Source organism: Hipposideros armiger, unplaced genomic scaffold, assembly GCF_001890085.2.
Source record: "Hipposideros armiger isolate ML-2016 unplaced genomic scaffold, ASM189008v1 scaffold_8, whole genome shotgun sequence".
NCBI lineage: Eukaryota > Metazoa > Chordata > Mammalia > Chiroptera > Hipposideridae > Hipposideros > Hipposideros armiger.
This window is the reverse complement of record NW_017731358.1, coordinates 3969981-3985658: the sequence shown is the minus strand read 5'-3', so window position 1 is coordinate 3985658 and position 15678 is coordinate 3969981. Positions and strand designations below refer to the sequence as shown.

The 15678-nt window shown below is 36.9% G+C and overlaps 1 protein-coding gene across 1 annotated transcript in view; it reads right to left on the bottom strand.

Annotated features, from left to right (window-relative positions):
- OSBPL11 (oxysterol binding protein like 11) overlaps window positions 1–15678 on the bottom strand; it is a 117211-nt gene that overhangs the window by 53811 nt on the left and 47722 nt on the right. The window contains exons 3-6 of the mRNA XM_019650883.1: window positions 11939–12114; window positions 10275–10354; window positions 8185–8361; window positions 2304–2505 (exon numbers count right to left, since the gene is read on the bottom strand). Coding sequence (XP_019506428.1) covers window positions 2304–2505; window positions 8185–8361; window positions 10275–10354; window positions 11939–12114 — 635 coding nt within the window. The remainder of the gene's footprint in view (window positions 1–2303; window positions 2506–8184; window positions 8362–10274; window positions 10355–11938; window positions 12115–15678) is intronic.

Here is a 15678-nt window from a genome sequence, read left to right as displayed (position 1 = left end):
TACTTGAAGTATTTTTTTTTAAATTAAGTAGCATAAACTGGAAACAAACTTTTATTTTACAGACAAAATTATTACTACCAAATGAGAAATTTCATAGCTCAGGGTAATTTATCCAATATTCAACACAGGGGAATAGTTAAGTAAACCAAAGTACATCTATCCCCTTAAAGTAATATAATGCAATCAATAAAAATTATGTTTACTGAAAGCGTATTACACATTGGAAAATATTCTTGATATGAAGTACAAAATGTAAGATACAAACATATATTTTCTAATAATGGGGTAAAAGAAACAAAAACTAAGAAAAATAGAAAAAACTGGTGGGGTGTGTACTAATATATTAACAGTGGAAGTTTCTGGTTGATAGGACAACACATGATTTTTGTTTCTTCTTCCAATTGTATGGTAGTTCCTAAGTTTTTTATAAGTGTGTGTTGCCATATAACAGGAGAACATTTATATTGGACTTCTTATAATTCCTCCAGGGCAGCAGTCCATGTTCACAACCCACAATTTAGGCTCTTCTCTCTTTGGCATGCCCTCTCCCCTACCTCACACCCCTAAGCTAACTGGGTTTTTGTTGCTTTTCTATGTCTTTCCCAGACCTTTTTCTATCAGAAGTATGAATCCATTCATATCTTCTCCCACATACTTTGCTCCCATTTGAGTGGCACTTTACATATTAAAGTATTTACATGTTTTCCCCAAGTGGACTATTAGTTCCTGGAGGGGAACATACTTAATTTATTGGCCTGATCTATACCTACAATCGACATCAAAAATAGTTTGTTGCTTGAAATATTGAAATTTAGGTACATGTGAGGATGTGATCCATACTATATCAAAATCTGACTATGATAAATATTTTCCTGAGGAGAGACTCAATATCTTTCTAAAGTATCTATCTTTTACAGTAAGGGGAGTAAATTGAATAAGAGAACAATGAGTTGTTGTGAAATACTAAGTTACTACTATTAATACAATGTGATGGGGCTAAGGGAATTGGAGAGATGTTGTTAAAGGGTACAAACTTGCAACTACAAGATAAGTTCCAGAGATTTAATGCACAGCATGGTGGTTATGGTCAACTATACTTAAAAGTTGCTAAGAGACAAGATCCTAAATGTTCTCACCACAAAAAGAAATAATTATACAACATGATTGAGGTGTTAGCTAATGCTTCGATGGAAATCATATATTTATGTATCATACTGCAATACATATGTATCAAATCAACACTGCTGTATACCTTAAACTTACACAGTGTTATAGGTCAATTATATCTCAATTAAAAAAACCAACGTGATGAGTTTATTCATCTCATTTAATAGAAAAACTTGTTTTTTTGTTCTTCCATGCAATAACATTCTTTTCCCCAGTAAATTATTTCAACAAATAGGTGCTCTCAAATACTAGACATATGCCTTATTTTTCAAACTGAAAGGTGACGAATAGACTTTAATATATATCTCAGTATCACAATGTGAAAATAATGAATAGTGGACTACACCAAAACTCAAGAAATATTCCCAACATTTCTACTTTGGTCAACTGGATGAATAGGGATGTCACCAATTTTAACAGAAATATGGGAGATGTGGGTTTTGAGTTCAGTTTTTGATATGTTGAGTTTAAGATCTCTAAAAAGATATTCAATGATATCAGACATTAGACCCAAAATCATTTTAGGTTCAAAAAAGGGCACAATAAAAAAGATTTTTTAGGGGCCGGCCGAATGGCTCAGTTGGTTAAGAGCGCAAGCTCTCAGCAACAGGGTCACCGGTTCGATTCCCACATGGGCCAGTGAGCTGCGCCCAAGCTGAGCTGCCGCTGAACTGCCAACAGGTGGCAGGGTGGCTCAGCTGATGAGAGCACGTGCTCCTAACAACAAGATTACCGATTCAACTCCCACATGGGATGGTGGGCAACACCCACCCACAACTAAGATTGAACACAGCACCTTGAATTGAGCTGCCTTGAGCTGCCAACAGGCAGCCAGATGGCGACTGTACTTGGAGCTGAGCTAGCTCCACCCACCACAACTAAGATTGAAGGACAACAACTTGGCTGTTCCCCTTCCCCAATTTCCCAACACTGTTCCCCTTCTCCAATTCCCCAAAATCTTAAAAAAAAGAAAAAAAGATTTTTCATAACATTAGTGTGATCATTAAAAGAGCCTCGCTAGTTTTCTATTTGTTCGCTTTTTAATTAAGATTTTCTGCTGTTAGAATTACGAGGAATGCAGTCCTTTCTATGTTTTGGCCCTTAAAGTTAAGTCCTACCTTTAATCTATAACTTACCTGAAGGCAATGAACCCTTCTCATGTGATGCGTGCTGCAATTGTAGAATATGAAAGCAGTCATGTAAGCAGTTCATAGTTGCCATGGAAGTAGCTTTGAGCATTAAGAGATCCTGGTCCAAAGAACTAAGATGGCCAGAAGCAGGAAGGCATTCAATTCGTCTAATTAAGTCTCTTTGTTGTCCTTCAGCATGAGACATCATCTAAGGAGAACAACAGTTCTGTATGTCCCACTCATGACTTCTATATATATATATATATATACACTCATATATACAGTTGCCATTTTAATGACCATATTCAGTTTTTGAGCCACTTTTAGGATCTATTAAACTTAGAAATCTATTTTAAGTTTGCTTGGCTAGTCTCGATTAATGAGTATTTAATAGTGTTTTATCAACTGAGAAAAAGATGGTGACCTTTGTGGCAGGTACACTTTTTTGGGGGAAGCAACAAAGCTCATGAGTTTTATACCTGACAAACCTTTTATAAACAGCATAAATTTATACATCATCAAAGAACATTCCACATCATCTTTAACAGCTGCATTAAACATTTCACTCTAGAGTAAAATTAATTCCCAGTCTGGGCTCTCAACTACTTTCTTCTCAGCACCTTGGTTGGGCTCACTCTGAATCTCCATTAAACACATGATGGTTTACCTGCTTCCTCTTTCCTAATCTAACTTTCTGCTCCCATTAGTGTGATTTTGAAGCAAGTACTAGATATAAGCTTTTCAGGTTAAAGGAGTTTAATACACTCTGCTTTGATAAGAAGCTGAGGAAAGGTAGGGGTGAGTACATCAGCACCCAGGGAAGAATACTGAGCCTATCTAAACTCCTTCTAAGGCAAAACATGGGGGATAGTCACATATACAGGGGGTGCCCAAAAAATGTATACACTTTTTAAGAAAGGAAAAAACTGTATTAAAATTGTAATACTCAATATATACTGATAACAAAAGATGAATACAAGTCATGTGTATACATTTTTTGGGCACCCCCCCGTATATATATGGCCTATATAGTTTTAACACTAAAAATCAATGACTATAGAAAACAGTGCCTGTTCCTTCTACATTCTGGTAAAAATTCACCTCAAGTAGTTTCAAAGCAGTTTAATTATTTCCAGATCCTGTCCCCAGACTCCCTGACACTAGGGGACAAGATGGCCCAACCTTATCTTCCTTATACATTCCTTGTATTTGATGTAAAACTGCTAATCATTGAACTGAACGTGCCCTAATGGAAACTTCTAACATACCAGATGTACTTTTCATGTACTTTTCACTTACTCCTCTGCCTATATAAGCAACCCCCACGTTTCCAAAGTTAGAGCACTGTTCCAAGGTTTCCTGAAGGTCTCTTGGGCTATAGTCCTCAGATAGGCCCAAATAAAATTCTTTCTAGTATTTTCAGAGATTCAGGTTCTTTCCGTTGACAGAGCCCTGTCCACTTTTCCTAACAGAGCTAATGGAATAACATGACTGACGAGCAACTTAATTTTTTAAAAGGAAATCTGAATTTACTATGCTTACTTTCAGCTGTGAGCAGAGAGTTCTCACATTGCCCATCCTTTGGGCAATATGTTAATTCACATAGAAACTCTACATAGTGAAGAGATTCTTTTAGCTTTCAGAGGCTCTGTTCCAGATAATTTTTAATACAGTTCATCGGAGGGCTAGTGAAAGAGATGCAAAATGATCCTACCAAGCAAATCAAGTGGGTCACACATAAACTAGTTCTTGAAAACATGTTGCAGTATTGGATAAAATATTCACCCTTACCAGAAAAAAAGTTTTTACATGAAAAGTGTATGAAAGTATCTATCTACACACATTTATACATGCATAGATATGTGTGCTCTGTGTGTATACAAATGTTTTTATATCTAAATTCTGGAACTAACTTCCAATAATCCAACTTTATGAATAAGTACAACCACTTTGGAAAATAGTTTGGCAATATCTACTAGAGTTAAGTTTATAGAGCTAAATAAATGTAATCCATGATTAAGCAATTACACTCTTAGACATGTAACCAACACGTATGTGTATGCACATGTTCATCAACTCAAATGCCCATCAATACTAGGATAAATAAAATTAAGGTATATGTATTCATACAATAAATACTGTACAACCATGAAAACTGCACTCAACATTGTAAGTAAATCTCAAACATATAATGTTGACTGAAAGAAGCCATACTCAAAGAGTACATATTATCTGATTCCAGTTGTAGAAATTTCAAAAATAGTCAAAACAAAGCTATAGTGTTAGAAGTCAGATAGTGAGGAAGGGCGTGGTGATGGAGAGGCATGAGTTTTCCAAGGTGCCAGTAACATTTAATACCTTGATCCAGGATATGATCACATGGAGGAAATTACATAAAGATATACACTTATAATTTGTATACTTTCCTATATTATAAGCCAATAAACATTTATAAAGGAAAAAATCATAAGTAAGATATTCACTACATAAAAAATGAGCTATCACAATATAACACTTAAAAGAAAAAAATGTGTTTCTCAGTATAACTATTGTATTGTTTTGTACACCTGAAACTAATAAAAAAATATTTTTTTTAAATGTGTTTCTTTGTGCAAATGTCCCCAAAAAGCCACCTGCTGGTGTTGATGCCAGAAGTGAAGAGGCCTAAGAAAGTGACATTCTTAACAAAAAAAATAAACTTTAAAATATAATTATACCACCAATGTTAATTTGGTAATGGCTCTTTCCAAAGCAAACAAATGAGCTGATCATATATTTACAAAGAAAAAGAGAACTGATTCTGATTTGTGAAGCTATTTCAGTGACTGTTCCTGACACCATAAATCCTGTTCCTTAAGGAAAAGAACACTTCAGGCAAACTGAAAACTTGCTTACTCTGTGTTTTGCAGCTAGTTATGGTGAATACGGCGATTGGTGTATTAGGTGGCATCAGTTTGTCTGACAACCAGATTAGAATCAGGATTTTAATCACTTGTATTTTACTTGTCTGTCTCCCTTACAAACCGGCCATTTCAGCTACTCTTAGGGCCTAGAATAGCACCAGATGAAGCATGCACTGAATAATGGAGTGATTTGATATAGTACTAATAATAAACAATAAATTCTAAAATAGGTCATTTTAATTAAAGTTTTAGTAATAAATTCATGTTCAAGCACAATATGACTATTCTCAACAATCGCTTTTGCCAACTGTTACTTTATCTACTGCTGGACTTACCCATGGACTGATTAAAATGTTCCTTTCAAAATCACTCTGAATTATATCTTTGCCTTACAACTTCCAAGAGCTGGATCACTCTAGAACAGCAATTCTCAAAGTGTGCTCTGTAGACCTTTGTGAGACTTTTTTCAGAGGGTCTGTGAAGTCAAAACTATTTTCATAACAATTCTAGGAAATCATTTGCCTTTTTCATTGTGAAGACATTTGTACTGATGGTACAAAAGCAATGGTGGGTAAAACTGTTGGCATCTGAGTGAAAATCAAGGCAGTGGAGCCAATTGTACTGGCCGTCACTGTATTCGTCAGTGCTATGTACTTACAAGGGGAGAAAGGCCAGTTGTACTTAAGAATGCCTTGAAAAAGCAGTAAAAATTGTTAGTTTTACCATATCTTGACTCTTGAGTACACATTTTTAAGTCTATATGAGAAATGTGAAGTACAATTCTGTTGCATACCAAAAACAACAAAAAACTTCCACTTCTGTTGCACAGCAAAGTACAGTAGTTGCCTAGAGGAAAAAAGCACTGAACAACTAAGTTGCAAATTGAACTCGTTGTTTTCTTCACAGATCATTATTTTGATATGATGTATGACATAATAACAAATATATATTTGGTCTCTGACACCAATCTCTTCCTGGCGCACAGCTCCTAAACCTTTGTCATTTCCTAAGTGATTAGAGCATAGGGGCATCTTTTGTTATATTTGGTTTTGTTCCTGAAATACATTTAGAGCATACAGGTGAAATGGGTGTTTTCTGTTATTCATTACAAACTCTTTAGCCACACTAGAGTTTATGGTAATGAGGTGATTTTTGGTGAGTCCCCAAAGAAGAACCAACCTTGTGATTAGAGGGTGAGAACTTTGAGCTCTCCCATCCCCAACTTCTAAGGAGAGGAGAGGCACTGGAGGTTGAATTAATCACCAATGGCCACTGATTTAATCAATCGTGGCTATGTAATAAAGCCTCCATAAAAACCCAGAAGGAAGAGGTTTGGAGAGCTTCCTGTTGATGAAAACGTGGAGGTACTAGGAGGGTGGTAGGACCAGAGAAGGCATGCAAGCTCTGTGCCCCTTACCTGTATCTTGCCCTAGGCATCACTTCCATCTGGCTGTTCCTGAGTTATATTCTTTTAGAATACACCGGTAATATAGTAAGTAAGCTATTTTCCTGAGTTCTATGAGCTGTCTAGCAAATGATCATAACTGAGGAAGGAGTAGTAGAAAGCTCAGACTTATAGCTGGTTGGTCAGAGGCACAGGTGACAACCTGCGCTTGTGACGGGCGTTTGAAGTGGATACAATTACTCAGGTAGACAGTGTAGAACTGAATTAAATTGAAGGACAACCAGCGGGTGTCCACAGAAAAAAAGAGAATTGCTTGGTGTGGGGAGGGAAACCTCCACACATTTGGTGACCAGAGTACAGGAGAGTAGACTGTTGTAGTAGAGGAGACACAACAGGACTGGTTTTCCTTTACAGAATGACTGTTAGAAGCTACACATATTCAGACTTAGGGGTTTGTGGTAGACATTTTCTCAAAATTAAACAAAATGAGCCTGTCACTTCAAGAAAAACTGACGATATTTGTTGCCAATTATAAAATCTGAGCTTTAAAATGAAAATTAGAATTTTGTAAAGCCTATATTTGTCACAAGTTTGACAGCTTCCCAATACTGAAAGCCTTTTCTGATGAGATTGGTGGGATGTTAATGAGTGTGAATTTTTGATATTGTATAATGATAAAATAAACCAACATTTGCAAGACCTGTATAATAACTCTGTAAACTAATGCTTTCCAAATGACTAACTCATGGTGTTACAAAATCATGCAGACGTTTGGATCTATTCAAAGTACAAGACAAGACCAACGGATTGTCATGTAACAGGATATGAGAAGTTTACTGATATATATTAGATTCCACACTGCATGTAGCATTTAAGAAACTCCCACTGTCAAGTTTTCATGCAGTACCAAAGAAGAATAGCCACAGTTATCTTAAAAGGCTCTTAAAATATTGCTCTAATTTCCAACCACATATCTGCGTGAGGCCACAAATAAATATCTACAAGCTCTATCCAATTTAACTCAGCAAACAGTACCTGGAATATTTAGAACCTAACAACTGCATTCTTTGTTAACTAGAATTATTTGGTACTCCATTTGAAAGGAAGACGAGGCAAATGGTGAGAAAAGACAATGTGAAGGATTTAACTATTCTATTTGTGTGCATATTTGAAATTTTCTATACATATATATATCTATATATAGATATTGATATACGTATCAGTTTTTGTTTTTTTTAAAGAAGAGTCACTTATTTGGCCATAAGACCTTCGCACGAGGTTTAATAACCCTTTTGATCATAAAGTTTACATCAAAGGTATCTGTATTTTTAACTTGAGAAATAAAAGATACCGACTTCTGAAAAATGAGAATGTACCTAGTACATAGTTGACAGACTTGAGGAAGCTTAGGACATCATATTTAATCGGGGAATTTTATGACCTAAAAATTATCTCAGCATACTAGATGGGAAACTCACGGGCCCCAGAAGACACAAAAAGAATTAAAAACTTTTCTGTGGCAAAATCAAGCAGGTAAAATTATTTTGTGCATTTTAACTTGACTTCAATTCATACTTACCTCTCTGACTTCCACAAGATGATCTGGAGGTAAATGAGCTCTTTTGCTCACTGATTGTAGTTTGGAATGTCCAACATTAAAAAAAGTAATGGCATTTTGACTTGGTCTCCTCTGGGATATAGGAGAATTACCACCAGGTGCAAGTGAGAAGCTCCGTGATTTCAGAGGAGGATTATTCTGTTAGATAAAGAAAATCATTCCTTTTTAAAAAAATTTAGGCTCTTCTAACCCTCAACCTATCATACATTTGAGGTTTACACATGAATAGTTTTAACAATTAAATTAACCTTAGAATTGACTACCAGAACATTTCTGAAAATGATAAAATTTAAGACACACAAAGTTTAAGCATTTCACACATCCCACAGTAAACTGGTAATATTTAGAAACTGAATTCCAGGTGTGTTGTCACGAATATTTTTTCACTTTTTATAAATATTAGAATAAGAAATTTCTAATTTCAGATTAAACACCATAATTTTAAACACCATAATTGAAGCAAAAAATGTACTCAGCAATATTCAATTAGGATAATTTTTCTAAATGTAACACGCAAGTATCTTTGGAGCAAACGAGTGCTCTCTGATCATTCCCAATGATTATAATCTTGCAGTACGAGTAAAGCTTTTCTGTAGCATCTCCTGAAGACTATGCAGTAGGCCTAAATCACAATAAAAATTTTAAAACATTTATGGGGAAAAAACACTAGGAATAAAATTTTTTTTAAAAGTCCAGCTATCACCTAGGTATGGAATACTTTAACTATGCTGATATTAATTTTTAGATATCTCTAGCCTCATATTTCAAGTACTGAGACCCTCCTTTTCACAAAAACTAAAACTCCAAAGAAGATATACAAATGATCCATAAGCATATGAAAAGATGCTCAACATTATTAGTCATTAGGGAAATAAAATCAAAAGCATAACATTCCATTTCACATCCATTAGGATGACTATAACAATTAAAAAAAAAAAAAGGACAATAAAGTACTGGGCACTGGTGAAGATGTGGAAAAACTGAAACCCCCATACATTGCTGGTGGCAATGTGAAATGGTTTGATCACTTTGGAAAATAGTTTGGCAGCTTCTCAAAAAATTCAACAAACTGGATTGGCCGAGTGGCACGTTGGTTAAGAGCTGGATTGGGACGCCAGAGGGCCAGTGACACTGCCCTCTACAGCTAAGATGCTGAACAAACAGCTCAACCTGGAGCTGGGTTGCTATGAGTTGTTGGCGATGGGTAGGCTGCAGCTCCTGCTGCAGTGGGTTGCCATGGGCTACCGTGTGTAGCCAGCAGCCAGCGTGAGCGGCCAGCAGCCGCAGTGAGTGGCCGTCCAGAAGCCGGCGACTGATCTGCCTCGCCCGGGAAGAGCGCAATGATGGTGCCAACTTGGGCCAGTGAAGCAACGTCCTCCACAACTAGACTGAAGAACAAAAGGACAGCAACTTGTCTGTTCCCCTTCCCCAATTCCCCAATGCTGTTCCCTCCCCCAATTCCCCAATAAAAATCTTAAAAAAAAAAAAAAATTCAACAAACTACCATATGACTCACTCCTAAATTCCACTCCTAAATATATGCCCTAGAGAACTGAAATCATGTATTCCCATAGAAACTTTAACATACTGTAGTATTATTCCTAATAGTCACAAAATGGAAACCCAAATGTCCATAACTGATGAATGGGTAAACAAAATGTGGAATATTGTTCACTCATAAAAAAAATAAAATAAAATGTGATGCATGTAATGACATGGATGAACCTTGAAAACATTATGCTAAGTGAAATGCCCAAAATGGACAAATTCATAGAAATAGAAAATAGGTTAGTGTTTGCCAGGGGCTTGGAAAGGGGAAAACAGAGAGTGACTGTTAGTGATCATGATTTTTTTGGAGGATGACAAAAACATTCTGGAATTATATAGTTGCAATGGTTGCACAATTCTGCAAGTATACTAAAAAACCACGGAATGATACACTCAAAAGGGTAAATTTTATCGTATGGGAATAGTATCTCAATTTAAAAATGTAAAAGAAATTTTTAAAAATTCTTTCCCATTTTTGTGCATTAATATATGAATCTACATACCTTTCCAATAGCTTCGGTGTGATGTTGTGTACATATCTGAAGTCGGCTAACCCAATGTTGTCGCTCTTTAGCATCGGTGGCTGATAAAAAGAATCTAAAAGTTATTTATATTGATTTTTGGAATACAACTGTCTACATCATGAAAATAGATAACTGAAAACCAGGGATTGGTCCTACTGTCCCTAGAGCAAATGTCCCTGACTGTGGGGAGGCAGGCAGCATCAAACTTGCTAGTAGCACAGAAGCTGGATGTGGATAGTTCCTAAGGAGAATAAATTACATGCAGCTAGATGGGGGTATGAGACTTGACATGTCTTAAATTTCTCACAAAAATATGCTTTTATTTAAAGAAATAACCTTTATTAAGCATTTAACATGTACTTAATACTTTCAGATCTCAAGCAGCTTCCGTGGCTAGGGTTAACCTTATACTTTATGTGTATTAATTAAATGAAAAACACAAACTTTTACACAAATTAAATTTATTTAAATAGGGCTGGCCGAGTGGCTTGTTGGTTAAAAGTTGGCTTGGGAGCGCGAGCTCTGAGCAGCAGGGCTGCTGGTTCGGATCCCACATGGGCCAGTGACGCTGCACCCTCTATAGCTAAAGTAGTGAACAACAGCTCGACCTGGAGCTGGGCTGCCGTGAGTCGCCGGGGATGGCACAGGCTGCAGTGAAGCTGCAGTGGGCTGCCATAAGCTACCATGAGCGGCCGGCAGCCAGCGTGAGCAGCCGGCAGCCAGTGTAAGCGGCTGTGAGTGGCCATCCAAGGGCTGGCGACCAATCTGCCTCAACCGGGAAGAGCACAATGATAATACCAACATGGGCCAGTGAGGCGACGTCCTCCACAACTAGACTGAAGAACAAAAGGATAGCAACTTGTCTGTTCCCCTTCCCTGATTCCCCAACACTGTTCCCCTCCCCAATTCCCCAATAAAATAAAATTAAAAAACATAAAAATTAAAAAATTTAGCTAAATAAAGTTATATTTTATTTTAATTAATATGAACATTTTAATTAATCCCAACTATGTACACTAGTTCTTGAAAATCACAGAGAGGGCATGCAAACCAAATCAAGAAAAGGAGTAAACTACAAATCCATGGTAGATATAAAAAATATCATTTAAAGAACCCTATGTTTTTAGATTTCTTAGTAATCAGGGTTTCATCTCCACAAATTTTTAGAGGGGTCAATCTTAAAGACTTGTTCATTGTTTCACTCAAAAAAAGTTACTTATTAAAACAGATTTTATAAATTCATATATACAGAGGGAGCCAAAAAAATGTATACACGTTTAAGGAAAACACTATTAAAATTGTAATACTCAATATATACCGATAACAAAAAATGAATACAAGTCACATTTGACTTCTGCAATTACAAGAGGTGCTCAAAGTGGTTACCATCAGCGTCCAGACACTTCTAATTACAGCAAACTACTGCTTGAGCAATGTTGACCAAAGTGTCCACTTGTATACATTTTTTTTGGCACCCCCAGTATACATAGTCACAGGATATGGAGTACAGCATAGGGAATACAGTCAATGGTACTGCAACAGGTATATACAATGTCAGAGGGGTAGTAGATTGGGGGTGGGGAGGAGGGATTCACTCAATGGAAAAAGAAAATCACATATTAATTCTCATATCTCAATCATACCTCTGAGTTTATACTGTTCCCCACTGGCAGCATTTACAGTGAAAGTATGCGAATCCTCATCACTGGGTGATATGACAGCTCCTGCCAATTGCAAGGTCCCTCTGGGTTTTTGATTTCTAGACTGTTCAGTCACAAAGTATTCCAATAAACCAGCTTCATTGTTTAAAACAAAAAACCTGTAATGATATAAAAAATAAAATTAAAAAAATCATTATTTTAAAACATTTTCCCTAGTCAAACTAAAGGAAATCAAATTTCAATCATTTACACACTTTGGAGTTTTTGCTATTAAAAAAATTAAATTTAAAAGTATTTTAAGGGCTGGTCGAGTGGCGCGTTAGTTAAGAGTTGGCTTGGGGTGCCAGCTCTGAGCAGCAGGGCCCCAGTTCAGATCCTACATGAGGGCCAGTGATGCTGTGCCCTCTATAGTTAAGATGGTGAACAACAGCTCGACCTGGAGCTGGGCTGCCATGAGTCGTCGGCAATGGCATAGGCTACAGTGGGGCTGCAGTGGGCTACCATAAGCTACCGTGTGTGGCTGGCAGCCAGCATGAGCGGCCAGCAGCTGGTGTGAGCTGCCATGAGCCACCATGAGCAGCTGTCCGATGGCCAGCAAGTGACTGCCTCACCCGGGAAGAGCGCAATGATCACAATACCAATGTGGGCCAGTGAAGCGACGTCCTCCACAACTAGACTGCAGAACAAAAGGACAGCAACTTATCTGTTCCCCTTCCCCGATTTCCCAATGCTGTTCCCCTCCCCCAATTCCCCAATAAAACCCTAAAAAAAAAAAAGTATTTTAAGAAGTACCTGGAAACACTAGGTTGAATTTCCTAGCAGTAAAGATTATTGAAATATTGAATGAGTTTAATAAAAGATATAAAACCTCCAGCTGAGGAAGAGGCATTTAATAGGGAAGAGGCATACCACATAACACAAAAAGGAAACAAAAATTAGTATCCTTTCAGGGGAAGATGTCTCTCCAGAATTCATTAACAGTGAAGGTAAATTGCCTAAGGAAAACTGATAGTGAGATTTTTATTTAAAATTCATTATAAACAAATCAAAACATGGGCTCTGAGGTTAACTAAATACCAGGTAAGAAATGAATCTAATATAAGATGTAATCAGTGAAATATACAATGAGAATAATGTCAGGGTAGAAAGATTTTGTGAATGTGTCATTAAATAGGTCACATCTAAAGATTACTTATCCTGTTTAAAAATGAAAAAGCTGGAACTGGAGATGCAGAAACATAAGAAACTTGAAACTAAATGATGAAATACTGATACACTTTGGAAAAGAATTTGATGTTCTGATTTGGATCTAGATTAACTACTTTAGGAAATATATAAATTCAGATTCCAAAAGATTCCAATTTAAGTAGTGTAATCAATCTACTCTTTAAAAAAATAGAAGTTTCAATTTCAAAATATTAACGTTTGGGTTTGGAGCAGCTTGGTATACTACATATTAGTGTGTTCTATAACATCAGACAATTTGATCCAGTTCAAGGTCCTAGAAGATATTATCTTAAGCAATATGGCAACCATATCAACCATATCAAACTTGGAGAGAATGGAATCACCTTTTATTTAGGGAAAGGAAAAACAAAACAAAACAAAACAAAAACAATGAGAAGCAAGCAAAAGGAGTTGAAAGTGGTTGCCTAAGAAGGGAGACAGAAAAGCAAAACAAAGGGCTATTGTTTTTCTTGTTTATCATTTAGCATGCTTCTGATTTTTATAATTATGTTCACATATTTTGATACAAAAGTAAACTAATTTTAATATTTTTAGTTTTAAAACTTCCATTATCATTAATTATTGCAAGAGTTAAATGCTTTTCATGTGTTTTATTGACCATCCATAGTTATACTTAAAGTGAACTGCTATAATAGGGTTATCTTTATTTTTAATGGGGTTATCTTTATTTTCCCAAAGATTTGAAGGGATTGTTTGAATTAACACAAGACGGTCACTGACATCATCTTAAATTTCTAAAACATATGATCTGTCCTTAGTAAAATACATATATGAATCTGCTATGGTCTGAGTGTGTCCCCCTCAAATTCATATGATGAAATCCTAATCCCTAAGGTAATGGTATTAAGAGATGGGTCACTTCAGGAGTGATTAGGTCATGAAGGCAGAACCCTCCTGAATGAAATCAGCTTTTATAAAAGAGACTCAGAGCACTCCCTTGCTCCTTTTCTGCCATGTGAGAATACAACGAGAAGTTTCCGATAGGAAGAGGGCCCTTACCTGACCATGCTGGCACCCTGATCTTGGACTACCAACTATGAGAAATAAATTTGTTCTTTATAAGCCGCCCAGTCTGTGGTATTTTGTTTATAGCAGCCCAAATGGACAAACAAGAAAGCAATCTCTTCAGTATACTAAAAGCCATTGAGTTGTACACTTTAAGTGGGCAAACTGGATCCTATGACATGTGCATTCTTTCTTAGTGAAGCCATTAATGAAAGGAAAAAAAGAAAGAAGTCTCTTACCACTGTTCTAAGCAGTAAGTACAATTTATTTCAAACAGACAAAGGAAAATTACTAGTCTCTTCTCTCAAAAGTTGGCTTGGCCGCGCGAGCTCTGAGAAGCAGGGCCACCCATTTGGATCCCACATGGGGGCCAGTGACACTGCGCCCTCTACAGCTAAGATGGTGAACAACAGCTCTACATGGAGCTGGGCTCCCGGGGGGTACAGGCGACAGCATAAGCTGCAGTGGGCCTACAGTGAGCTGCCGCGAGCTACAGTGTGAGCCACCGGCGACCAACTGCCTCAGCAGGGAAGAGCGCAATGATAACACCAACATGGGCTAGTGAAGCGACGTCCTCCACAACTCGACTGAAGAACAAAAGGACAGCAACTTGTCTGTTCCCCTTCCCTGATTCCCCAGCACTGTCCCCTTCCCCGAGTTCCCCAATAAAATCTTAAAAAAAAAAAAAGTCAATTCAAAGAAAATTTAGAGTTCAAACATATTTCTTATCACAAAAGCATTACCGCAAATTTACAACATGGGAGGCATTCACCTAGATAGATATACAGAAAGTAATGCTGTGGAGGGACTGGTAAAATTATAGAAATGAGCCAATAACTGTACAGCATGGTGATTACAGTTAATACTGAATTGCACACTTGAAAGTTGCTAAGAAAGTTGCTCTTAGAAGTTTTCATCACAAGAAAAAAAATTTGTAACTAGGTATGGTGACAGATGTTAACTAGGCTTGCTGTGGTGATCAAGTCCCAATATAAGCCTATCTCCGAGATATTGCAGGTTTGGTTCCAGACTATCAATCACAACACAGAAAATAGTGCAATAAAGTGAGTCACATGAATAGTTTTGGTTTCTCAGTGCATATTAGTTATGTTTACTCTATACTGTAGTGTATTAAGTGTGCAATAGCATTATGTCTAAAAAAGCAATGTACATACGCTTAATTAAAAAATACTTCAAATATATAGGAATGGAAGGAGAACTGACTCTGGGTGGTGAACACACAATGTGACATATAGATATAGATATATTACAGAATTGTACCCTTGAAACCTATGTAACTTTACTAACCATTGTCACCCCAATAAACTTTAATTAAAAAAAATATTGGGCCGGCCGAGTGGCACGATGGTTAAGAACTGGCTTGGGACGCCAGAGGGTCCCAGTTCGGATCCCACATATGAGGGCCAGTGACACTGCCCTCCACAGCTAAGATGCTGAACAACAGCTCA